The 27,224-nt window shown below is 46.8% G+C and overlaps 1 protein-coding gene across 1 annotated transcript in view; it reads right to left on the minus strand.

Moving 5' to 3' along the window:
• The window catches only part of LOC144490493 (PDZ and LIM domain protein 5-like), a 259,977-nt gene that overhangs the window by 36,003 nt on the left and 196,750 nt on the right, over positions 1 to 27,224 (minus strand). Inside the window, exons 10-17 of the mRNA XM_078208260.1 lie at positions 26,977 to 27,183; positions 25,591 to 25,716; positions 24,260 to 24,388; positions 23,043 to 23,258; positions 21,933 to 22,058; positions 19,415 to 19,552; positions 14,364 to 14,450; positions 12,534 to 12,712 (exon numbers count right to left, since the gene is read on the minus strand). Of these exons, the coding sequence (XP_078064386.1) occupies positions 12,534 to 12,712; positions 14,364 to 14,450; positions 19,415 to 19,552; positions 21,933 to 22,058; positions 23,043 to 23,258; positions 24,260 to 24,388; positions 25,591 to 25,716; positions 26,977 to 27,183 (1,208 nt within the window). The remainder of the gene's footprint in view (positions 1 to 12,533; positions 12,713 to 14,363; positions 14,451 to 19,414; positions 19,553 to 21,932; positions 22,059 to 23,042; positions 23,259 to 24,259; positions 24,389 to 25,590; positions 25,717 to 26,976; positions 27,184 to 27,224) is intronic.

A 27,224-nucleotide genomic window follows, 5' to 3' on the forward strand; every position in this document is an offset into this window, starting at 1 on the left:
TATGATTTCTATGACACTAATAAATAAACTTTAAAAAAAAATTTAATCTTTAAACTTTTCCTTCATCAGCACTGATCAGAATGCTGGACCTCTCACTCTGACAGCACCGCGGGAGTTCACTGCACTGACTGCAGTGGTTCAAGGTGACAGCCTGTCACCACTCTCTCAAAGACAACTAGTAGTGGGCAACAAATACCCACCGGCCTTCCCAGCGATGTCTACATCTTGTGAAGGAATACATTCACATTTATTTTGGAAAGACTTTTCTGTGCCTCCACCAACAGGACTGAAATTGAAACCGTCTGAGAGACAAATCACAACACACAAAGCCACATCCAACTAATCTACTCAACAGCTGGGAGCCTCCAGCAAAGGCCTGAGAGAGTCGACTGCCCAGCTTCAGGCAGCCGGCAGAACAATTCCATGGAGCTCGAGTCCCTGAAACTAACTGGAAGTCTTAGCACTGAGACAAAGTGACTCACACTTTCTGAATTTAACGCTGATTTAAGAAATAGACGTTTTTCATTTTGTTACTGTGTCACACACCCCGAGTGAGCGACACGCACCCCGAGTGGCAGAGAGCAGGGGGGCGGAATTTTATAGTCCTGTCACAATTGGGTGGGAGGGGGGAGGTGGCAGAAAACGTGGCAAACCCTTTAAAAATTCCACCGACTTCAGCAGGAACCAAATATACCCCCTGTGGGAGGGGTTGTAAACTTCTATGCATGGAGGAAGAAATGGGGAGAGTGAGAGAGTGAGAGAGAGATAGAGAAAAAGTGAGAAAAAGAGACAAAGATTTATGGAGAGAATTCCCAAGTGTAGGTGACAGGTAAATGAGGGCAAGACCACCTGTGGGGGACCGAAGGAAATCAGAATAGGTAGAGGAGCAAGGACTCAGATTTGGAGGAAGGTGGAGATTGGGGTTGTAGGACTGGAGGATGCTACAGTGAAGGGACTGGGCTTTTTCTGTGCATGAGAAAAGTGTTAAAGGGCTTCCCTTGCCACTGAACACGCAACACATGGCAAATCAGCAGCAGCAGACTAATGCACTTTCACTGTAAGCGTGCCCCGTGGCACCCAACAATCTACCCAACGTGATGATCTGCCGGAACGATGCTGGAAGAGCTTCCTGCAGCGTTAAGCAGCAACACCAGAAGCAAGCAGACGTCACTCTGCTGCCGTGTGGTCCAAGCCCTGAAGTATTCCTTTGTGTCTGGGTTACTAGGCAGCAGTTAGATGGAATAAACCATATTAGCAATCCTCTGGGCTCAGGCAGCTGGAGAACATATTTTTAAACCGTTCTCTGGGTTTCTCTTCTAGTTTCCCAGACGGTATTCGCAACAACAGATCGTTCTCACCAGCCGCCCTCATTCACAGCACTTTTAAACTTGCGGGGCATCCCAAAGCGCTTTGCAGCCAATCAGGTCCTTTTGAAGTATAGTTACTGTTGCACTCTAAGGAGGCAGCAGCCAATTTGCGCACAGCAAGATCCCAACAACAGCAGTGAGCTAAGTGGCCAGATCATCTGTTTCTGGATGGCGGTTGAGGAATATATATTGGCCGACACACTGGGGAGATCCACCAGCGCAAAGCTGCCAAACTAAATTTAGAAAAGGAGACAAAAGCAGAAAAATGCTGGAATTTCTCAACAGGTCTGACAGCATCTCTGGAGAGGGAATAGAGCCAAAGTTGAGAGAGTCCAGGTGACCCTTTGTCAGAGCTGAGATGAAAGAGAGTCAGTAGAGATTTATACTATGAGGTTAGCCATGATGTGGAGATGCCGGCGTTGGACTGGGGTGGGCACAGTTAGAAGTCTCACAACACCAGGTTAAAGTCCAACAGGTTTATTTGGAATCACGAGCTTTTGGGGCACTGCTCCTTCATCAGGTGAGTAGAGTTCATCCTCTGAAGTTGTTGGAACTCAATGTTCAGTCATGGAGGCTGTAAAGTGCCCAATCGGAAGATGAGGAGCCGTTCCTCCAGTTTGCGTTGGGGTTCGCCAGGACATTGCAACAGGCCAAGGACAGACATGTGGGCGTTGAACCGGCAAGTGACAGGAAGGTCTGGGTCCTGCTTGCAAGTATTTTGCGTTTATCTTAGAGAAAGGAGACTTGGAGATCTTGGAGTAGCCACAATGCCGACTCCTTCAAAATGTCCCCGACTCCTGGCTACCTCCTCCACCCCCCCCAACCGAATATTCAGGTACATTTTCAGCCATGGCTTTAATCAGATTGTGAGCTGTGATCAAGAGAAGTGAGAGACTGAAAGAAATGGCTTTATTCTCAGTCAAAAGATTGAACAAAACAGCCTGTAACCTTTCAATCATTTGTCTACTCCAATGTTATGCTGATTTTAGCAGGGGGTGACTCAGAGTGATACAGAGAAGAGCAAAGTAAACATGGAATCTGGATGCACTGGCAACGATGCAATCCCCACAGTCAAGAGCTTCACTGAGTCATTGGCTTACTTGGGTGTCACGGTGGTTAACACTGCTGCCTCACAGCGCCAGGGACCCGGGTTCGATTCCCGGGTTGGGGTCACTGTCTGTGTGGAGTCTGCACGTTCTCCTAGTGTCTGCGTGGGTTTCTTCCGGGTGCTCTGATTTCCTCCCACAGTCCGAAAGACGTGCTGATTGGGTGGATTGACCATGCTAAATTCTCCCTCAGTGTGCCCAAACAGGTGCCGGAGTGTGGCGACTAGGGGATTTTCACGGTAACTTCATTGCAGTGTTAATGTAAGCCTACTTGTGACAATAATAAATAAACAAACTACAGTTGCAGCTGGAAAGATGACATCTTTCCGTTCAACACGCCTATCTATCTCTCCTTTATTACCTGCACAACACGTTCCTGGGGGCAAGAATGTGCAGATTTGAAAAGAGAAAGTTCTGCAGTAGAAAGATCCGACTCCAGATAAAAATTGACCTACCCTTCAATTCGCTTTAGATACCAAAGAATCCTTCTCTGTGCTTTGCAAGCAATTGGTGCTTTTTATTCTCCATCCCCAGTTGCTTCATGTGAACTGCAGTTCCAACAGTTGTCTTGCTTAATGCACACATTTCAATCATAAAGATATCTCCCCACATGCAAGACACTGCCTAGATATGCACTGATCCCGAAAGATATCACGGATTGATTCAGAACTGGACATTCGTGGCTGTGATGGCTCTTTGAAAAGGCTATCCCAACAAGTCCCACGTCTGTGTCCCACAAAGCTATTCCCCTTCAAGTATTTATCCAATTTTCTTTTGGAAGTTTCTATTGAATCTGTTTCCATCATCCTTCCCCAAATTGTAACAACCCACCGCATTAAAAAGCTCGCCTTGGAGATATGCATGCCTGTGGATTAGATTGAGTGAATGGAGAGATACCACCAGCCTCTAATCTACCTCAGAGTGTGTCTAAAACCAATCTTCACTGCATTTCAAGACAGTCTAGCATTCTATCATCAATACTGTCCTTTGTTTTTTGCAGATTCTTTCCTTTAGCGTTGGCACAGCAGTCAGCACTGTTGCTTCACAGCTCCAGAGACCAGGATTCGATTCCTGCCTTGGGTGATTGTCTGTGTGGAGTTTGTATGTTCTCCCCATGTCTGCATGGATTTCCTCCGGTTTCCTCCCACATTTCAAAGATGTGCAGGTCAAGTGGATTGACCAAGCTAAATTGCCCTCGAGTGTCCAAAGATGTGTAGGTTAGGGGGATTAGCCATGGCAAATTGCCTTTTAGTGTCCAAAGATGTATAATTAGGTGGATTAGCGGGGTAAATACGTGGTCACAAGAAAGGGCCCGTCAGAGAGTCAGAGCAGATTCAATGGGCTGAACTGCCTCCTTCTGTACTGTTGGGATCCTATTCTATTCTATGAAAGCAAAGATTATCGGGCCTGTTATTTCTGGTGCTTGCTCTAACACCCCAGGCCCCCCAAACCCAAAATGTCACTTACAACAGGAGCACACATATTGACCAAAGCTTATCGAACTGAAATGTTAACTCCTTTATCACTCCACACACATTGTCCGTCTGACCCCATGGAGAGTTGTCCAGCGTCTGCACTATTGCTCTGTTTGTTGTGAAGTACACATGCTGGATAGAGAATCCCATCATGGACCACCACTCTAGGGTCCTACATCAACCAACTCTTTATCGTGGTACAATGCACCAATGGAAAACAGTTTCCATTCAGACCAAGTGTGAAGGAAAAAGTGGACGTGTTTGAATGCATTGGTGTGGGGCTCCCTCTACTGGCAAAATGTGGGACATCAGCAGAGAAGAATGAAATCAGCTCAAAAATATTTGTGCTCAATGCATTACAGCAAGACATATTTATGTCAAAGGTAGGGAGACAAGAAGTGTATAAAGAAAATATTAAAAATGATTACCCAGTCTGCTTTAATTTTTAGTTCATTCTCAGGATGTGAGTGCTCCTGGCAAGAGCAGCAAATACTGCCCAGGGGAAGGTGGTGGTGAGCTCCCTCCTTGAACTGTTACAGTCTCTCTCGGTACACCCAAGGTGCTGTTAGGGAGGGAGTTTCAGGGATTTGACCCAGTGTCCCTCTGTCTACACTTCCCGCTGCCTCGGCAAAGCAGCCAGCATAATTAAGGACCCCAGGCGCCCCGGACATTCTCTCTTCCACCTTCTTCCTTCGAGAAAAAGATACAAAAGTCTGAGGTCACGTACCAACCGACTCAAGAACAGCTTCTTCCCTGCTGCCGTCAGACTTTTGAATGGACCTACCTCACACTAAGTTGATCTTTCTCTACACCCTAGCTGTGACTGTAACACTACATTCTGCCCTTTCCTTCTCTATGAACGGTATGTTTTGTCTGTATAGCCCGCAAGAAACAATACTTTTCACTGTAGGTGACAATAATAAATCAAATCAAATCAGTGACAGGGAAGGGGCAAGTGATATTTTTCCAAATCAGGATGGTGAGTGGCTTGGTGGGGAGCCGGCAGGTGGCAGTGTTCGCAGGTATCTGCTGCTCTTGTCCTTCTAGATGGTAGAGGTTGCGGGTTTGGGAGAGGCTGTCGAACTTGGTGAGTTGCTGCAGTGCATCTTGTCGATGGTACACACCATTGTGCATCGGTAGTGGAGGGAGTGAATGTTTAAGCTCGTGCATGGGGTGCCAATCAAGCGGGCTGCTTTGTCCGGGATGGTGTTGAGCTTCTTGGTAGCTGTCACGATCACCATTACGGAGACTCGCTTTTCATTTCAGATTTATTTAACTCACTGACTATAAATGCCGTAGCTGCCATGGTGCGATTTGAACTTGTATCGCTGGATCATTAGTCCCAAGTTTCTGGATTTCTATTCATAGAATCATAGAAACCCTACAGTACAGAAAGAGGCCATTCGGCCCATCGAGTCTCCACCGACCACAATCCCACCCAAGCCCTACCCCCATATCTACCCACTAATCCCTCCAACCTACGCATCTCAGGACACTAAGGGCAATTTTTAGCATGGCCAATCAACCTAACCCGCACATCTTTGGACTGTGGGAGGAAACCGGAGCACCCGGAGGAAACCCACGCAGACACGAGGAGAATGTGCAAACTCCACACAAACAGTGACCCAAGCCGGGAATCGAACCCAGGTCCCTGGAGCTGTGAAGCAGCAGTGCTAACCACTGTGCTACCGTGCCGCCGATTCTAGCAACAAGCTACCAAGTTTAATTAGTGTATCAACCAGCAAAGATACTGTGTACAATTCCGGTCCCCTATTATAGAAAGGATATTAATAAGCTAGAAAGAGTTTACTAGCATGCTACCGGGGCTTGATGGTTTGAGTTATAAGGAGAAGCTGGATAGACTGGGACTTTTTTCCCTCTGGAGTGCTTAAGGGGTGATCTTATTTGAGCTCTATAAGATAATGAGGGGCATAGATCAGCAAGATAGTCAACATCTTTTCCAAAAGGTAGAGGAGTCTAAAATTAGAGGGCATTGGTTTAAGGTGAGAGGGGAGAGATACAAAAGGGTCCAGAGGGGCAATTCTTTCCACAGAGGGTGGTGAGTGTCTGGAACAAGCTGCCAGAGGTAGTAGTAGAGGTGGGTACAACTTAGTCTTTTCAAAAGCATTTAGATAGTTACACGAGTAAGATGGGTGTAGAGGGATATGGGCCAAACGTGGGCAAGTGGGACGAGCTTAGTGGTTAAATAAAAAGGGCGGCATAGACAAGTTGGGCTGAAGGGCCTGTTTCCGTGCTGCAAACTTCGATGACTCTCTGTAACAATTGCTTAAACATACTGCTGATCCACAAGACTTCGAACAAAACAGGATATCCTTTAAACTGATCTGCACATGGGGGGAAAAAGCAGTGAAATTACCTAAAGAACTCAAAGTTCCTGGAATCCAGTCAGATTTTTGAGAACACTATGAAATGAATTCCATGACTTGCATCAACCAGGTTGGATCAGCAGCAAGTGTTTGTTTAAAAAAAAAACCTTACAATTACAAACTGGTTGGAGTTTCAGAATAAATCCAACACTTACATTTATTTGTCGATGGCTTGCAGAACGTTCAAGTCGGGCCACTGGGTTTATTTTATTATTTCTGGATTGCAGAAAGATTAAGCTCCAAATGTGAAACTGAAGTACCTGCCACGGATCGGTCAAGGTGACTCTTAAACGTTGCTATTGTATCTGCTTCTACCACCTCCTCTGGCAGCGCCATTCCAGGCACTCATTACCCTCTGTGTGAAAAATATTTGCCTCTCTCGTCTCTTTTAAACTTTTTCCCCCTTTTACCTTAAACCTGTCAATTACAAGGGGGATGTTTTTCACGCAGAGAGCGGTCGGTGCCTGGAACGCGCTGCCAGAGGAGGTGGTGGAAGCAGGCACATTAGCAACATTTAAGAGGCATCCGGGTGGGTACATGAATAGGGAGGAAATAGAGGGATACGGACCGAATAAGGGGAGAAGGTTTTTTTAAATTTAGTTAGGGCATCATGAACAGCACAAGCTTGGAGGGTCAAAGGGCCTGTTTCTGTGCTGTCCTTTCCTTTTTCTATGTCCCCTAGTAATTGACATTTCTACCCTGGGAAAAAGACTCCAACTATCCATGCTTCTCATAATTGTGTAAACCTCTATCAGCTCGCCCCTCAGCCTCCGACGTTCCAGTAAAAACAAACCAAGTTTGTCCAAACTTTCCTCATAGCTAATACCATCCAAACCAAGCAACATCCCGATAAACCTGTTCTGTACCCTTGCCAAAGCCTCCACATCATTCTGGTAGTGTGGCAACCAGAACGGTACGCAATATTCCAAATGTGGTCTATCTAACGTTCTGGACAGCTGCAACATGACTTGCCAATTTTAAGTTTATTTAGCACCATAAGTAAGCTTACATTAACACTGCAATGAAGTTACTGTGAAAATCCCATAGTCGTCATATGCCTGTTCGGGTACACCGAGGGAGAATTTAGCACGGCCCATGCACCACGTCTTTCGCACTGTGGGAGGAAACCCACACAGACACGGGGAGAACGCGCAGACTCCGCACAGAGAGTGACCCAAGCTGGGAATCGCACCTGGGTCCCTTGCGCTGTGAGGCAGCCGTGCTAACCACTGTGCCACCATGCCACCCATGTGACTAATCCTGTGCACCACATTTCAGGAAGGATGTGAAGGCTTTAGAGAGGGTGTGGAATGGATGAGGAACTTCAGTTACATGGATAGAGTGGAGAAGCTGGGGCGGTTCTCCTGGCAGTAGAGGAGTCATATACGTTTACAGCATGGAAACAGGCCCTTCGGCCCAACGTGTCCATGCCGCCCCTTTTTTTTTTTAAAACCCCTAAGCTAGTCCCAATTGCCTGTGTTTGGCCCGTATCCCTCTATACCCATCTTACCCATGTAACTGTCTAAATGCTTTTTAAAAAGACAAAATTGTACCCGCCTCTACTACTACCTCTGGCAGCTCATTCCAGATACTCACCACCCTCTGAAAAAATTGCCCATCTGGACACTTTTGTATCTCTCCTCTTGAACCTATGCCCTCTAGTTTTAGACTCCCCTACCTTTGGGAAAAGATATTGACTATCTAGCTGATCTATGCCCCTCTTTTTTTTTTAAATAGACCTCTATAAGATCATCCCTCAGCCCAAGGCGGTTGAGGGAAGAATTGGTAGAGGTGTTCAAGATTGTGAGGAGTTGAAACAGAGCAGATAGAAAGAAATTGCTCCTATTGGCAGGTGGGTTGAGAATCAGACGGTACAGATTTAAGGTGGATGGCAAAAGAACCAATGGCAAAACCTAACCACGTTGTACACAGCGAGTGGTTAGGGTCTAGAATTCATTGCCTGAGAGTGTGGTGGAGGCAGATACAACTGTGGTTCTCAAAAGGAGGTTTTCCCCAGAGTCCATTGAGGGAATCCCTCCTCCACAAGATCATACTGTCCCATTAATCCTCTTTCTCCCTCCCCACCCCACCCAAATCTTAGCCCCCGTACCACACACGCCGCTCCCCCCCTTCTTCACCGGACTTTACCAGACAGGACTCGCCAAAGTGCCGGACACACCTGAAGTCTTTAACTACCTCTTTTTCAGGGGTTGGTTGTAATCAGAGCAGTTGCCGCCCTCGAACCTGGCGCTGCTGGGAGTACAGAACTGCCGATCTGCAGCTCTCCAAGGCGCGGCTTCCACCCCAGTTGGTGCCGGAAGGATTGACCTGAGGCAGGCAACACCCCGAGCAGCGTTAAGTGGCTGCGGGACTGCTCAGTGCGGTGCGGATGCTTCCTGCATCAACTCTTTGGGTGACGGAATGAAGAAATTCCAAAAAGTCATGCCCAACAATGGGCTTTTTAAAAAATTCATTTGTGGGACATGGGTGTCGCTGGCTAGGCCAGCATTTATTGCCCATCCCTCGCTGCCCTTGAGAAGGTGGTGGTGAGCTGCCTTCTTGAATCGCTGCAGTCCATGTGCTGTGGGTTGACCCACAATGCCGTTAGGGAGGGAATTCCAGGATTTTGAACCAGTGGCTGCGAAGGAAAGGCGATATATTTCCAAATCAGGACTGTGAGGGGCTTGGAGGGGAACTTGCAGGTGGTGGCGTTCCCTTGTACCTGCTGCCCTTGTCCTTCTAGATAGAAGTGGTGATGGGTTTGGAAGGTGCTGTCTAAGGATCTTTGGTGAATTGCTGCAGTGCATCTTGTAGAATGGCCTTTGCTGTAAAAGTTGTCAAACTGCCCCCTGATTAACCGTGATGCCCCCAGGAAAGTCCAATTCCCTGCTGCCTCGATTGCTTTTGCATTTTATTGCCACAGATGAGCTAAAGGAACAGCTGGAGAACATTGTGGAAACTGGGGCAATACAATGGATACTCGATGGGAAAGGCTAGTCCAAAAATAAAACTTTACTCCATCATTCTTCACATGGTTTTATGAAGAAGCAGCTGATTCACAGGAACAGTTTGTACCGAAGCTAAAGGTTTATTGGTTACTCTTTAGCCAGCGAACCGATCAATGATTAGATCAGCATGTGTACTTAGCACTTCACACAACAATGTCTCGAGGTACACTCACGGCTAAATAAATAAACGGTCTACTCAAGACAGGCATTATTTTTGCTGTACTTTAAATATCATAGAAACCCTACAGTGCAGAAAGAGGCCATTTGGCCCATCGAGTCTGCACCGACCACAATCCCACCCAGGCCCTACCCCCTTATCCCTACATATTTACCCACTAACCCCTCTAACTTACGCATCTCAGGACACTAATTTTAGCACGGCCAATCAACCTAACCCGCACATCTTTGGACTGTGGGAGGAAACCAGAGCACCCGGAGGAAACCCACGCAGACACGAGGAGAATGTGCAAACTCCACACAGACAGTGACCCGAGCCAGGAATCGAATCCAGTTCCCTGGAGCTGTGAGGCAGCAGTGCTAACCACTGTGCCGCCCACTAAGTTTCATTTATTTAACTGGCATCCTGTCAAGGGCCCGTACGCTAAGCAGTAATCTTTCCATACCTTGAACGGTATTTAGCAGACGTATATAACCTTGCAACCTCATGACTGTAAACGTTATTCCATTTGTGAATACATAGAGTAGTCGCACTCCAAGAGATTGCAGCAAAACTTTAAATTTTTGGCTCCAGTCAAAGTTTCCAGCTAAAGTTTGCAGACAGACTGCCTCTCCATAACTATGTGCTAACTCTCGTCAGACTGTCTGTTACAATACTCAAGGATGGTGGCATGGCGTTAATGATAGTGGATTGGTAGCAGTTCCGAGGCCCACGCGAGTAGTCCGTGGACAAGGGTGCATAACCCACCGTGGCAGATGGGGGAAATTTAAATCCCATTTCAGTAACGGTGACCATGGAACTATTAGATTGTGGTAAAAACCCATTAGGGAAGAAAACTTACTGTCTTCACTAGGTCTGGCCCACGCGACACTAACTGCTCTGGGAAATAGCCCAGCAAGCCACTTAGCTCACCGCCACCTTCTCAAGGGCAATCTGGGATGAGTAACAGATACCGACCTTGCTAGCAACACTCAAACCCCATGAAAGAATTTTTAAAAGGTCGTGAATGTAGCCCAATCCATCACTCAAACCAGCCTCCCATCCATTGACTCTGTCTACACTTCCCGCTGCCTTGGCAAAGCAGCCAGCATAATTAAGGACCCTACGCACCCCGGGCATTCTCTCTTCCACCTTCTAACAGATAGCAGAGAGTCGGAATAAATGGGTGCCTTTCCGGTTGGCAATCAATGACTAGTGGTGTGCCGCAGGGATTGGTGCCGAGGCCTCAACTATTTACCATATACATAGACGATCTGGAGGAAGGGACCGAGTGCAGGGTAACAAAGTTTGCGGATGACACAATGATGAGTGGGAAAGCAAATTGCGTGGAGGACACGGAGAGTCTGCAGAGAGATTTGGATAGGCTGAGTGAGTGGGCAAGGATCTGGCAGATGGAGTATAACGTTGGTAAGTGTGAGGTTATCCACTTTGGAAGGAATAATAGTAAAATGGACTATTATTTAAACGGTGAAAAATTACAACATGCTACTGTGCAGAGGGACCTGGGGGTCCTTGTGCATTAATCACAAAAACTCAGTTTGCAGGTACAGCAGGTGATCAAGGCGGCAAATGGAATGTTGGCCTTTATCGCGAGAGGGATGGAGTATAAAAGCATGGAGGTCATGCTGCAATTGTACAAGGTACTGGAGAGGCCGCACCTAGAGTACAGTGTACAATTTTGGTCCCCTTATTTAAGGATGGATTAAATTAAATTAAATCACCAGGTTGATTCCGGAGATGAGGGAGTCAGCTTATGAGGAGAGGTTGAGTAAACTGGGTCTGTACTCATTGGAGTTTAGAAGGTTGAGGGGAGATCTTATAGAGACATATAAGATAATGAAGGGGCTAGACAGGGTAGAAGCAGCGAGGTTGTTTCCACTTACAATGGAAACAAGAACTAGGGGGCATAGCCTCAAAATACGGGGGAGTCAATTTAGAACAGAGTTAAGGAGGAACTACTTCTCCCAGAGGGTAGTGAATCTTAGGAATTCTCTGCCCAATGAAGCAGTAGAGGCTACCTCGTTAAATGTGTTTAAGTCACAGATAGATAGATTTTTAGCCATTAAGGGAATTGAGGGTTATGGGGAGCGGGCGGGTAAGTGGAACTGAACCCACTATCAGATCAGCCATGATCTTATTGAATGGCGGAGCAGGCTTGAAGGGCTAGATGGCCGACTCCTGCTCCTATTTCTTATGTTCTTCTGTTCCATCAGGAAAAAGATACAAAAGTCTGGGGTCATGTACCAAGCATCTCAAGAACAGCTTCTTCCCTGCTGCCATGAGGCTTTTGAATGGACCTACCTTGTGTTATGTTGATCTTTCTCTACACCCTAGCTATGACTGTAACACTACATTCTGCACTCTCTCCTTTCCTTCTCTGCGAACGGTATGCTTTGTCTGTATAGTGCGCAAGAAATATTACTTTTCACTGTATGCTGATACATGTGATAATAATAAAATAAAATCAAAAATCAAAGAAAGAAACTCATGTTCTAATGCCTGGACTATGATGGGTTCCATAGAACCATAGAATCTCTACCGAGCACAAGGAGTCCCCATATCCCCCACACATATACCAAGATTAATCCACCGAACCCACACATCTTTGGACTGTGGGAGGAAACCGGAGCACCCGGAGGAAACCCACGCAGACACGGGGAGAACGTGCAAACTCCACATAGACAGTGACCCAAGCCAAGAATCAAACCCAGGTCCCTGATGCTGTCAGGCTGCAGTGCTGACCATTATGCCACCTTGCCACGTTAATCCCCTAACCTACACATCTAGGGACACTTAGGGGCAATTTAGCACCTAATGTGACGTCCAAGAGGTCAGAATCAGGGGAGCGCAGAGATCTCTTGCTGCTTTAAGGATGCTCTTGAAAGTGAAGAAGATCGCTGACACAGTCATTCTCGGCCGGATACAACAATATAAATTACCCTGAAGACAACGCTCAGGTTGCTGGTTTACCTGTAACTTTACCACTTTAAAACCAAATGGAGCACAGCTTACCTGCTGGGTTGCCGGCTTGCCAACCTGTTGTTTTGCCAGCACCAGGGACGCCGCTGGGCTTGAAGGCTGGGCTGGATGGAGCAGGCGATGTGTGACACACCCTACCAGGAGGCTTGGACATGGGCTTGACTGAAACCGTGGCTGGGCCAATGGCCTGAGGAACCTCCGCACCATCTCCACTGTAAAAGAACAAAGGAAATTGGCTCTCAGTTGCTTAAGTTACACTTCCCGTAATCCTTCCATATGGTTTGGGATACTCCTGGAAACAGTCACTGCATTCCTGCCCTGAAAAGCAAGATACCGTTATTTGAGACTGAAAATCTAAATTCTAACAATGCTGCAATGCCTTGCACAGGAGTCAAGAATTGTGAAATAAATTTTTATCGCAGTCGAGTTTCTGCTTTGGACCAGATGAAAGAGTTTTGTCTTTTGATTTCTGCGAGAAAAAAAAAAGTTCTGTTCCTATCCATCCTTCTGGCATAAACGGAGCCATTTTTGAGGGTTTGGAAAGAATGTACATTATGTTCTCTGCTTAGAGAAGCACGCTACCATTCATGATAAAAATAAACATTTGCACATCATTCAAGGTCCAGGTGACAACGGATCCAGTTCCCAGCTCACATTATCAGCAGCGAATCCAAAGCAATAACAGAATAATGGCTCGCAGAATCTCACACAAAAAGGAAGCTAGCTGATCCATCTTGCTGGCTCTTTAAATCGCACACCTCAGCTTTTTTCCAGAACCCAAGTTATTTCCCTTCAGGTTCATGTCCTATTGCCTTCCAAAACATCCTATAGAATCCGATTCCAACACGTTTCCAGTCGGCGATTTACTGACCATTACAAGCCCGTGAAGAAGTACTTTAACAACATCTGCTAATTATAGAAATCATAACATCCCCACAGTGCAGGAAGAGGCCATTCGGCCCATGGGGTCTGCACTGGCTCTCTGACAGAGCATCTCACTCAGGCCCTCTCCCCGCACATTTCCCATGGCTAATCAATCTAACCTACACATCTTGGGACACTAATGCACAATTTAGCATGGCCAATCCACCTAACCTGCACATCTTTGAACTGTGGGAGGAAACTGGAGCACCCGGAGGAAATCCACGCAGACGCGAAGAGAACATGCAAACTCAGTGGTGAGCACTGCTGCCTCACAGCACCGGGGTTCAATTCCGGCCTTGGGGGACTGTTTGTGTGGAGTTTGCACGTTCTCCCTGTGTCTGCGTGGGTTTCCTCTGGTTTCGTCCCATAGACAGGGTGGCTAGCACTGCTGCCTCACAGCGCCAGGGACCCGGGTTCGATTCCCGGCTTGGGTCACTATCTGTGTGGAGTTTGCACATGCTCCCTTGTCTGCATGGGTTTCCTCCGGATGCTCCGATTTCCTCCGACAGTCCAAAGAGGTGCAGGTTAGGTGGATTGGCCGTAGCAAACTGCCCCTTAGTGTCAAGGGGACTGGGTAGGATTGTGGTCGGTGCAGACTTGATGGGCCGAATGGCCTCCTTCTGCAATGGAGGGATCCTAGGATTCCTGAGGCAGGAATCGAATCAGCTGGGGGACAGTCACCAATAAGGGGTGATGAAAATTGGGGCTGTGCAAGAACCCGGAATTAAAGGAGCGCAGAGATCTCGGAAGAGTGTGGGGCTGGAGGAAGATTGCAGAGATAGGGAGGCGGGGGGGGAAGGTGAAGGCCAGGGAGGGATTTGAAAACAAGGATTGGAGACCAATTTAGAAATGCTGTCCGTTCACTCAGTGTCGATTCCCAGTCAGCCCAATATCACTCTTCTATAAGTTGTTATTTCGCTAAAAGACTAAAAAAATTACCTAGGCATTGCAGACTTAATTGGCGAAATTGAAAAGTGTTTGCAAGAGGACTTTTCATTAGAGAAAACGGATTCATGCCACGTAACACTGTGAAAACAGAAAGATCAGGGAAAGGAAAAGAGCACAATTATAGATACAGAAATAGAAGAATTATAGAGGAACAGCTCAAGTGAGGCCAGAACTGCCCAATGCATGCTTTCTAACCCTCCTTCCAACAACGTGCCTGGGTAGATTTATTAACCAAGCCATTTCCCACGTTATTAAAGATACCCAGGAACAACACAGGCCGACTCTCAATTTTCTCTTCTCTAGAGGGAAGTACTAACCTCTGTTTAGCAGGTGAAAGGAAATTGCAAGGGGTCGCATGTGGAGAGCCCCCCACCTAAACCCATTCTGTGCCAAAGCAGTGCCGATCTACGTCACCCACTTCTGAGATTCACCCTCATTGTAACAGCTGCCAATTTTGCAATATATCCCTTCCCCCATGCAGACACTATAGTTAAGAAAGCCCACCAACGCCTCTACCTTCTCAGGAAATTTGGCACGTCAGCAATGACTCTCACCAGCTTTTACAGATGCACCATAGACAGCATTCTTTCTGGTTGTATCACAGCTTGGTTTGGCTCCTGCTCTGCCCAACACTGCAAGAAACTACAAAAGGTCATGAATGTAATCAAATCCATCACTCAAACCAGCCTCCCATCCATTGACTCTGTCTACACTTCCTGCTGCCTCGGCAAAGCAACCAGCATAATGAAGGTCCCCATGCATCCCGGACATTCTCTCTTCCAACATCTTCCATTGGGAAAAAGATACAAAAGTCTGAGGCCACGTACCAACCGACTTAAGAACAGCTTCTTGCCTGCTGCTGTCAGACTTTTAAATAGACTTACCCTGCAATAAGTTGATCTTTCTCTACACCCTAGCTATGACTGCAAAACTACATTCTGCACTCTCTCCTTTCCTTCTCGATGAACAGTATGCTTTGTATAGCGTGCAAGAAACAATATTTTTCACTGTATACCAATACGTGACAATAATAAATTTAAATCAAATCTAAATCAAAATCAAATCATGCACCAAGCATACAGTCTGAAGTTGAACATGTTAAATTTCCCAGAAAAGTGTACAAGCAATAAGTTGCCTTGGTCCCACTATGGCTTCGAGAGACTTGTAAGAAGTCTCACAACACCAGGTTAAAGTCCAACAGGTGTATTTGGTAGCAAATACCATAAGCTTATGGTATTTGCTGCCAAATAAACCTGCTGGACTTTAACCTGGTGTTGTGAGACTTCTTACTGTGTTCACCCCAGTCCAACGCCGGCATCTCCACTTCGAGAGACTTCCCAGAGCTTCTGAAGGTCATCAAGCATTCAGCCAATACACATTCTGCACACAAAAGAGTTCTGGGTGTAAATTCAATACACGGGATGACAGATTTGGAGATTTCATCCAATGCCCTCCAAAGGGCAGAAAAGAACTTTACAAGTCTTCACAAATTTGAAATTCAAATAAAAAGTCTGTCTCTGATGAGGGCAGTGCATCTCTTCAGCAGGGTACTGCCATTAGCAAACCTCTGCTTCTTTAGTACTTGCTGACTGCAACTGTGTCTCTTTTCAACTGGACCTGCTGTGTAAGGTGACATAAACCCACCTCCGAGAACAATCGGTCATCATCACTGGAACAGCATCCCAAGCCTGCATGACACATTTGAGATTACTTCCAACTATTCTCACCAAAGCATGACATCCAACTGCATTTAGGGGGTGTGGCACCTTCGAAAGTGAGAGATACAATCCGCTCCACGCAGAGGGCGTAGAAATGTGTCTCATCACAGGAAGTGCATTACGAGGGGGCTAGGTACGGTGAGGCTGCAAGTTTATCTTTTTGGATGGTAGAGAATGGGACGGCACAGTGGTTAGCATTGCTGCCTCACAGCACCGGGAACTCGGGTTCAATTCTGGCCTCGGGTGACTGTGAGGAGTTTGCGTGTTCTCCCTGTGTCTGCATGGGTTTCCTCCGGGTGCTCTGGTTTCCTCCCTCATTCCAAAGATGTGCAGGTTAGGTTTGGCCGTGGGAAATTGCCCCTTAGTGTCAGAGAGACCAGCAGAGTAAATGCGTGGGGTGACAGAGATGGGGCCTGGGTAGGATTGTGGTTGGTGCAGGCTCGATGGGTCGAGTGGCCTCCTTCAGCACTGTCGGGATTCTATGAAAATGAGGGGTGTGGGGACAGAACGGGAAAGTGAAGTTGAGGTAGAACCATCTCTGATCTTCCCGATTGGTGGAGTAGACTTGAGGGGTCGACTCCTGCTCCCGTTATATTCTCATATAATCGGAAGTAAATTCTAAGATTAACATCCACAGCTACACAACAGTCCCAAGTATTCGACACCTGCTGAAAGTGGGGGGGATTAAACGGAGATTCTATTTTTTTTGCTGTAATTTTAGTTACCCCATCTTCCGAAGCGAAAATCTTTGTTTTGTTTCCCAATGGGAGTGGAGGCAAGGGAGATGGATATTCAGCAGCAGAATCTACACCCCCGGCTGTAACTCTCCTGGCATTTCACGTGCTGTTCAAAGGGCTAAGCTCTGGAAACGCACCTGCTCACTGCTCAATAAACCAGGAATGCACATTCCATAACATGACCATTTAATGTGGTAACACTGCCCTGCTCAGCTGCTCCAAGTACATGTCACAGTTGTCAATGATCCCAAACAGGGATATGGTTTAATGCAAGTCAACACTGGGCCATAAAATCAAACAGAGATGGATTCATTACGGGAATTAGCCTGCCGGCACATTGACATACATGCGTGCCACATCTCATGCCTGCATGCCGTGTCTCACACACCCTGCAAGGTGGGCCACTGTTGTGGCTGTCTGAGGAGGAGTGACATTTGGAAAGAAAAGGTGGGTTCTTCAAAACGTGGAGATTGGAAATCCTCGTGAGAAAGAAAGTTTCAGTGAAACTGGTTGGCTCTCAATGTGACAAAATGTGACTGGTTGGCTTGTTCAGAAATCCATGGAATCTGCTTTGGTTGCATCTGTCATTTATTGTATCATGAGGTGCATTTGACCACAGTCTACCTGTTAATGCACACTTACCCTGAACATTAGAGTACAGGGTAGATATTGCAAATTGTTTCATCTTCCTGAATTTGCATGTGTCTGTAAAGATATAGCTGGGGTGAAGCAATAGTGAATACTTGAAGCATCAGTTATGCTTGTATTGAGATTTTCCCAACCTTTATGTCTGGTATAATAGAGTTCATTTTTCTTGTTTAGTAAATGTTTTATCCTTTGCGTTAAAAGCTCCTGTGAATTTGCTCAGTAACTTTCCACCACAGTTTCGAACAAAAAGTTAGGATCTATCAAGCCAAGTTCCACTCTGGGATCGGATTTGTCCAGTATTAACATTTGTAACTGGGGACTGTGAACGATAAGATTGTTGTATGCCAAGGGTATCAAGGGAAATAGAAAGAAGGTAGACAAGTGAAGGTGAGATACAGATCATCCACAATCTCACTGGAACAGGGTCAAGGGGCTGAATGGCCTACTCACATGCAATATGCTCATTCACAGAAGACACAATTATAACGTCAAAAGGACTGACAAAAGCTAAACCTGTCTCGATCTGCAGGTAAAGTGAACTTCTAAAAAAGATAGACCAATGGGCTTCTGGAATTAGAGCTACAGACATGGCAACACACAACTGATACAGTCCCAAATCCTTAAAAAGTGACAATTTCCCATATCTTGGCTAACAGCGTAGATTTACGAGAATGATCTGGGGGATGGAGAAATGGAGTTAATGTTTTGAGTCCGTGTGACTCTTCTCCAGAGCTCTGAAGAGCTGCACTGATTCTAAACATTAACTCTGCTTCGCTGTCCACAGATACTGCCAGGTCTGCTGAGATTTTCCAGCATATCTTATTTTTTAAATTTTAGAATGCTGGCACCTGCAGGACCTTGCTTTTATTTACTAGAGAGACACCCTAACATTGCTGCCTCAGTGCCAGGGACCCGAGTTCGATACCCGGCTTGGGTCACTGTCTGTGTGGAGTTTGCACATTCTCCCTGCGGGCGGCACGGTAGCGCAGTGGTTAGCACTGCTGCTTCACAGCTCCAGGGTCCCGGGTTCGATTCCCGGCTCGGGTCACTGCCTGTGTGGAGTTTGCACATTCTCCTCGTGTCTGCGTGGGTTTCCTCCGGGTGCTCCGGTTTCCTCCCACAGTCCAAAGATGTGCGGGTTAGGTTGATTGGCCAGGTTAAAAATTGCCCCATAGAATCCTAAAATGCGTAGGTTAGAGGGATTGGCGGGTAAATATGTGGGGGTAGGGCCTGGGTGGGATTGTGGTCGGTGCAGACTCGATGGGCCAAATAGCCTCCTTCTGCACTGTAGGGTTTCTATATTTCTATTCTATTTCTGTGTCTGCGTGGGTTTCCTCCGGGTGCTCCGGTTTCCTCCCACAGTCCAAAGATGTGCAGGTTAAGTGGATTGGCCATGATAAATTGACCCTATATCAGGAGATTATCAGGGTAAATGCATGGAGTTATGGGCCGATGGGGGATTGTGGTCGGTACAGACTCCATGGCCATATGGCCCCTTTCTGTACTGTAGGAATTCTATTCTATAGAAACATAGAAACTAGAAGCAGGAGTAGGCCATTCGGCCCTTCGAGCCTACTCCTCCATTCATTTTGATAATGGCTGATCATTGAATTCAATATCCTGATCCCCTCTTCTCTCCCCCCCCCGCCCATATCCCTTGATCCCTTTAGCCCCAACAGCTATTATCTAATTTCTTCTTGAAATCACACAATGCTTTAGCCTCAATTACATTCTGTAGTAGTGAATTTCACACATTCACCATCCTCTGGGTGAAGAAATCTTGCCTCACCTCAGTTCTAAAAGGTTTACCCCTTACCCTCAAACTATGATCACTAGCTCTGGACTCCCCCAATATCGGCAACAATCAAAACACAGCTTCTTAAATCTTCCACAATCTCAAATGTGGGAAGGAGCACACACCATGCTGATCTTCCCTTACCTCTTGTTCTTCTGCATGTGCAGGGAGCCGGTGGACTGACGTTTGGGCAGTTTACAGGGTGGCACAGACGGAGGCTTTGTAACCGGAGTGATGAGCAGAGCATCCAGAAGAGATGGAGATACAGCGGGTTCAGACAATCTGGTAGAATATTTTTTTTTTAAAAAGCAAAAGTAAAGGAACAGAGGAGAGGAGAGTCAGCAAAGAAAATATTTAGAGCAAGATGGAACAGAACATGGGAAGAAATATTTCTTTTAAAATAAAGTGTTAGAAAAAGTTTGTTCGTGTTAAATATTTAAAAGGGCTGCAGGTTGCTTTAAGAACTGATCACATGATTTGATGAAGTCATTAAGGTGTGCGCTCAGGCCCTGTTTTAGTTTGATTTGTATTCTGTGCAGAGAAAGAGCAGCTCTTCAATAAAACCTGTCGTGCGCTACTTTGAATCAACGTGTGCCAACCACGTTCTTTTCTTTTTCTGTTAAAACCCACAACCCCTAACGTAGTTAGGACATTAGGAGCTGAGTTTTGAGTCTCAAAAGCGACAGCACACTTTAAAGAGGAGAAAGAAACACCCCATAACTACTCCGTTGAGAATGGCACAAAACTATTTTTATATAATAAAGTTGAACATGGGGGATTTGATTACCATGGCAAAATACTTGAGTTACAATCATTAATCATTCGATAAGCACGGTACATTGGAAATCCCCGTGATATCCATTAGGCACGGTAAGATCATCCTCTGAGTCATCACATCTACTCCTTACAGAAGAAAGATTCTCAAGATTTTTGTAGCTAATAAAGCCTATTTAAACTTGGTGTGAAGTACGTGAACTCTCCAGTGTGATTACATTAGGGGCAGCACGGTGGCCAGCACAGCTGCCTCACAGCGCTAGAGTCCCGGGTTCGATTCCCAGCTTGGGTCACCGTCTGTGCAGAGTCTGCACGTTTTCCCCGTGTCTGCATGGGTTTCCCCCGGATGCTCCGTGACACCAAATAAAACTGTTGGACTTTAATCTAGTGTGTTGAGACTTCTTACTACTCCCACAGTCCGAAAGACGTGCTGGTTAGGTGCAATGGCCATGCTAAATTCTCCCTCAGTGTACCCGAACATGCGCTAGATTGTGATGACTCGGGGATTTTCACAGTAACTTCATTGCAGTGTTAATGTAAGCCTATACTTGTGACACTAATAAATAAACTTTAAACTTAATCTCTCGCAGGTGTCCAGTATTCTCGCTATGAAAGCTACACATCAGTTATTTTTTTGATGCGACCAATCCGAGCTTCTTTCATTCTAGAAATATGCCTTATTAATTATTTTTTTTAAGCACTATACCGGAAGCCTTAATTACTCCGAACTATCTCAAGCTAACTCATTCTTTGAATCTTTGAAAGGCAGGAGGGCAGCGACAGGCAGGTGCTTTTTGCTTCATTGAAAGGAATTACTCCAAGAAAATATTCAACACTGACGGGGCTTAAAGATGATCATCTATCACCATGCAGCTGTGCAGCACCAGTGCAGTGCAGAGGGGATCACAGAATCATAGAACCCTACAGTGCAGAAAGAGGCCATTCGAGCCGGCACCGAAAACAATCCCACCCAGGCCCTATCCCCGTAACCCCATGTATTTACCCTAGCTAATCCCCATGACACGAAGAGGCAATTTAGCACGGCCAATCCACCTAACCCGCACATCTTTGGACTGTGGGAGGAAACCGGAGCACACGGAGGAAACCCACGCAGACACGGGGAGAATGTGCAAACTCCACACAGACAGTGACCCAAGCCGGGAATCGAACCCGGGTGCCTGGCGCTGTGAGGCAGCAGTGCTAACCCACTGTGCAGCCCGATGCATCGTGTCTGAAGTACCTCTTTCTTTCTTGGAGGAAAAGCCAAGTCCAGGCCTCGTTTGCCCTCTCAGTAAGACCCTGTGGCACGACCCAAATGGGCAGATTGGTGCTCCGTTCCACCCTTGGACCTCCCTGATCACCTGGTCGCATTTACACCTCAACCCAATGCTACAACAAAATGATCTGCTGGTCTGCTGCTGGCCGTGGGATTGTGTTGTGTGCAAACCGGTCGCTGCACTTGGCAGAAAGAAAACAGTAACCACACTGCGAACATATGTCGCTGTTTTGCTAAGCTCTCTGCAATGTCACAAAGGCGCTATACAAATGGAGTTAACATGCCCCTCATTTCTTCACAGGTTGGAGTGTCTTTGGAATTTTCTACCCCAGAAGGCATTGGATGTTCCGTCAGAGTATTTTTGAGACTTAAATCGATGGGATTTCGCAGATTCGTGAATCAAGGGATATGGAGAAAGTTAAGGAGATTGGAGATGGATGGGCAGTCAAAACCTTACTCAATGGTGGAGTGAGCTTGAAGGCTCATTGGCCCCCACACGCTCCCATATTTTAAGGACTTATTACAACATACTGACGACAACAAGGGCAATTGTGAAGAGTTTTCCAGAAAGCGAGAGTCTATCTATTGGCTCATGGGAATTTCAGGTGCTACCTAGCTTGAGCAATGAGGATAGTAGTAATGGCAGCGGCAGCGCTCCGGGCCTCCGGACTTCGCTTCGCAGGCGAGAAACGTGGAGGCGATCTCGGCAAAGCTTCAAACGGATTTTCAAAAATTTTCCTGGGCAAAGAGTAGAAAGAGAGAGACAAAGCAGACAAGTGTGGAAATGGAGACAGAGAGCGAGATAACATGAACAAACACGAGAGCCAGCGCGAGAGAGTGAGTGAGAGCACGCGCGCGAGAGAGATAGGGGGAGCACAAGGGCAGCACGGTGGCACAGTGGTTAGCACTGCTGCCTCACAGCGCCAGGGACCCAGGTTCGATTCCCGGCTTGAGTCACTGGTTGTGTGGAGTCTGCACATTCTCCCAGTGTCTGCGTGGGATGCTCGAGTTTCCTCCCACAGTCTGAAAGACGCGCTGGTTAGGTGCATTGGCCATGCTAAATTCTCTCTCGGAGTACCCGAACAGGCGCCGGAGTGTGGCGACTAGGGGATTTTCACAGTAACTTCATTGCAGTGTTAATGTAAGCCTACTTGTGACACTAATAAAAAAGCGTGAGCGCATGAGGGAGAGCGCAAGTTGGATGAAACAGTGTACGACAAACATATTTAGAACTGCATTAACAAAATGTACTGTTATTCCAAAAAGAAACATATTTCATGGAATTTGTACAACACAGGCGGCTGTTTGGCCCATCCTGCCTGTGCTATCCCTTTGAAAGAGCTATCTAATTGGTCCAATTCCCCTGCTCTTTCCCCATAGCCCTGTAAATTTCCTCTTTCCGAGTACGTCTCAGGATTAACTTTTGAAAGCCGAATCAGTTTCCACCGCCCTTTCTGGCGGCACCATCCAGATCACAACTTGTTGAGTAAACAAATTCTCATCTCTTTGCCAATTGCTTTAATCTGTGTCCTCTGCTTACTGATCCTTCAGCCAGTGAAAGCAGTTTCTCCTTACTTACTCCAGTCTAATCCCTTCCTGATGTTGAACATCTCTCTCAAATCTCCCCTTAATCTTCTTGATGCTACGTCTCTCCGGGTTCTGTGTGCCCCCACCTCCCCCCTCCTCCTTAGCCAGGACTGTGCACGACCTCTACCCCTGTACCTTTCCGAGGCGGCTGGGACACAGACGGTGGGATCTGCAGCTCGAACAGTGGACGAGGCTGGTGGAGTGGCCAGCGCTGGACGGTCACAAGTTTGCACGGCCACTGATTGCTTCCCAGTGCCTAATGGACAAGGGTCAACTCCAATGGCATGAGATGAAGAATCTGGTGACTCTGAAGACGTCTTTGGAACAGCCTCTTCTGTAACTTTGACAAATCTTTGCAGATAAAATGCAACAGGATAATGAAAAGAAAACTGAACACATGCCATTCACCACCAATCAGATCAGTCTCAACCTGGTACGAGATTCAGTGGGGTTTCTTGTCTCTTGTAAAACGGGCAAAGAGAGAAACTTCAAAAGGCTTCTTTCTGAAACCACCGTTGACTCATGTCCGCAACCGACTGGGACACCTTTCCGTTCGACAGCAGAAGGCAAGCACCGCTGCCCAACATCAAAACCCCCTTCAGCTTTTGGCTTTCTTACTGGGGATAAGCTTGCTGACTTTACAATGCACCGCAGATACACAAAACGGAAACAGCGATCGCAGGTTCGAATAACAGGCTTCTAAAGCGAGTTGCAAAGGGTTTCTCGAGACAACTCCCAGCCCTCTCGGTTGGCAGTCAATGGGGCTCTTAAGCCCAGAGTCACGGTCTGGAATCCCACACTGGGGTGATGATTTATTTTATTTAATATTGTTTATTTGTTACTTATTTACTAAAACGTGCATTCGTTTGAATAAGATAAATATTTCTGCTAGCATCTGCGAGAAGTCCCATTAAAAATTAATACCCCCACGTGTTTCAGGTAAGAATTTTAATAATAATGGCTAACAAATGAAGAGGACATTTTGGGGAATTGTCAATGCCAGGAAATGCTCTTGAGAGGGGCTAATCACAGCAAATTGCTGCACTGGCTGTGTGCATCTAGAGGTGGTCGAAGGTGCTGTGGAAAATTCCAGCCTAACCCCACCCACCCCATTACAGAGGTACTGCAGCCCAGGCACACAGCAATGCAGCACTTAACAAGGTCACCCCGACTGGCATCGAACAAGGCAAGGCCATTCGTGCCACGCACCCCAACTCCACCCAGTCTCCTTTACCAACGGAGAACACACGATCGTTTGAGCAAAGCTCACTCCGCTCCACAAGCACTCAATTAAAAAAAAAAGGCAGCGTGTGATCACGAAACGGCAGTGTACAGGTAACGAAAAACTCTACCTAGCTGTATGGATGGTTACAGTAGAAATAGAGGCAAGGTGGCCTTTGCTCTTTGGGCCGCACCTGATCGGAGGTGGATGTGGGGCACCCTTGGGCAAAGCATCTAAAGGATTGTTCAGGTATATTTTTCTGAAGAGGAGGAAGAAAAACAGATAAAAGACAGGAGGAGGCGAAGAAAGACGAATCTGCTCGAGATACAAATATGTCAGATCAGTTTGAAACCAACAGACTGAGCGCTGTGTGTATTTTAAGATGCTATACTTCCACCAGCTACATCTACACAGCCTGGACAGACTCAGATCGGGGAACTTAAAACATCCCAAACTATTCAGGCCCTTGTTTTTTTTTAAAAAAAACACACCAATTTAAAATTTAATTCCCAGGTCGAAATTAAGAGATGCCACCAATTAGGATGACACAGGAAGGTTCCAAAAATTACACCCGTTTTCTTAGTCACACAAGGCACATCTTAAAAGTTTCTCTCAGGTCAGAGTGTGTCAAATTTACTTGGAAAGCCTAACTGGTGATCATCAATGGAACCACAAAATGCTTCAGTGCAGCCTGAAGTCATTTTCAATTATTTTACAATCACACCACTCACAGATGGAGGGAAACCTGGGCTCCCTCAATAAAAAGGCCCAATTTTGACAATAATCCCACTTCCAGCTGCATTAATAAAACCGCAACAGGCTCCCACTCTTAAATACATCAAGGAATACCTCGGAATGAAAAATAAAATGCATCAGGTGCCACTACGCTGCCCCATTTCAATGGTTAATCGAAGATTTTCTACCTGCGATTAAGTAAGTGAAGTTCAGCAGCAAGTTGGAGCCTAATCTAATCAGTGTAACCTTTGAGTGCGTCTTAGAACAAAGAAAATTACAGCACAGGAACAGGCCCTTCGGCCCTCCAAGCCTGCACCGACCATGCTGCCCGACTGAACTAAAACCCCCTACCCTTCCGGGGACCATATCCCTCTATTCCCATCCTATTCATGGATTTGTCAAGATGCCCCTTAGAAGTCACTACCGTATCCGCTTCCACTAGCTCCCCCGGCAACGAGTTCCAGGCACCCATCACCCTCTGTGTAAAAAAAACTTGCCTCGTATATCTCCTTTAAACCTTGCCCCTCGCACCCAAAACCTGTGCTCCCTAGTAATTGACTCTTCCACCTTGGAAATAGTCTTGGGTGCTGTTCTTCCTCCCCCCATCCCCAACCGAGTGTGTCCAAGGTGAAACCCTTGACTATTTTTTTAGAAAACACAGCAAACAAATTTTGACGGGAAAGGGGGGAGAAGAAGAAAGATGTGAGAGAGGATTTTTTTTTGTACCGAAGCGCAGGTGGTGTTGAGAGACAGTACGAGATGGGCAGGTTAGCGGGTGGACTGACTGGTATCTGAACAGCTGCCCCTGAGGTGACAGAGGCCGATACAGGAGCAGCGAGCTCATCTTCACACCTAATAGAGGGGCAAACAAGCGAGGCAGTCAGCGTCACGGCTAAAATGAGCAAACATAATTTGCTTTTTAAAAATACACTCTCTCTAAAATTACTCCAATATCCATGATGCATTCAACTGTACAAAGACCAAAACCGTTGCCTTTTAATTTGAACTCGCAATAATATCTCATCACCGAGTGAGCCTCTCCCTCCGCACCCCCCCCCCCCCCCAATACCCTCAACTGCACCCCCCCCACTATCCAGGTGTGGGCACCACATTCAAAGAGGTGGTTTTGGCAGCGAATGCACTGCAAATTCACCAAAATGATATACCAGCGCTAAAATGGATTAGGTTACGAGGCCAGAGTGGCTCGTAGTTTCTCATAGAAACGTTAGAGTGCAGAAGGAAGCCATTCAGCCCATCCAGCCTGTACCGACAACATTCCCACCCAACCACTATCCCCATAATCCCACATATTTATCCTGCTAATCCCCCTAACCTACACATCTTGGGACACTAATGGGGCAATTTAGCATGGCCAATCAGCCCAACCTGCACATCTTTCGGTCTGTGGCAGGAGACCCATGCAGACACGGGGAGAACGTGCAAACTCCACACAGACACAGTCACCCAAGGCCGGGAACTGAACCCGGGTCCCTGGCGCTGTGAGGCAGCAGTGCTAACCACTGTGCCACCGTGTCGCCCCTCTCGAGTATTGAAGCTCGAAAGGGTGATCTAATCGAGGTGCTTTAGGCGATTAAAGAAACTGGTAGAGTATTTAGAGACAAACTATTTCATCTGGCGGGAGAGATCCCAGAATGAAGGTGGCAGAGGGGTTAAAATGAGAGCCAGGCCGTTCAAAGGGTGGAGGTGTCAGGAAGCACCCCATTGCGCAAAGGAGCGTGGAAAACTGGAACTCTCTCCTTCAAAAAGCTGCTGAGGTTAGGCGGGGTCAAAGGAAAACGTCAAAACAGAGATGGCTAGATTTTTGCTAATGAAGGTGTTAAGGGTTGCGGAATCAATGGGAAGGATATATGGGAGCCAAAATATAAATCAGTCATGATCTTAGTGAATGACAGAACCAAATTGAGGGGCTGAATGGCCTTCTGTTCCCATGAGTCAATGCCCAAGTTGAGAAAAAAACCCTGCAAAGTCTCCCTCGAACATTCTGCAGCTTCCCCATACTGATTCAACCATCCAATCAGAGAAGAGAAACAGCATCGTGCGCACGCATTGGTCACTTCCTCACATTCGCCGCGACGAAGGCTCGTTCTGTACCTCTCTGCGACTGCAGGGGGAGAGAATCCAGCCGCGTCCACTCTGGGTTTCGAGGTCGGTGGCGTCTCGGCAACGGGGACCTCACAGGTCTGAGTGGTTACCGAGCGCCGCTCTGGCTGAGTCGGTGCCTCACCTCCTCCGGGCCTGCACTCGGGCTGTGCCTGGTGTGCAGGCTGCGTTTGCAAAGGCTCCTCGTTTTCGAAAGTGCTTACATTGTGTAAAGGAAAGTCATCAGTCATTCAGGGGAA

Source organism: Mustelus asterias, chromosome 1 (assembly GCF_964213995.1).
Source record: "Mustelus asterias chromosome 1, sMusAst1.hap1.1, whole genome shotgun sequence".
NCBI classification, from domain to species: domain Eukaryota; kingdom Metazoa; phylum Chordata; class Chondrichthyes; order Carcharhiniformes; family Triakidae; genus Mustelus; species Mustelus asterias.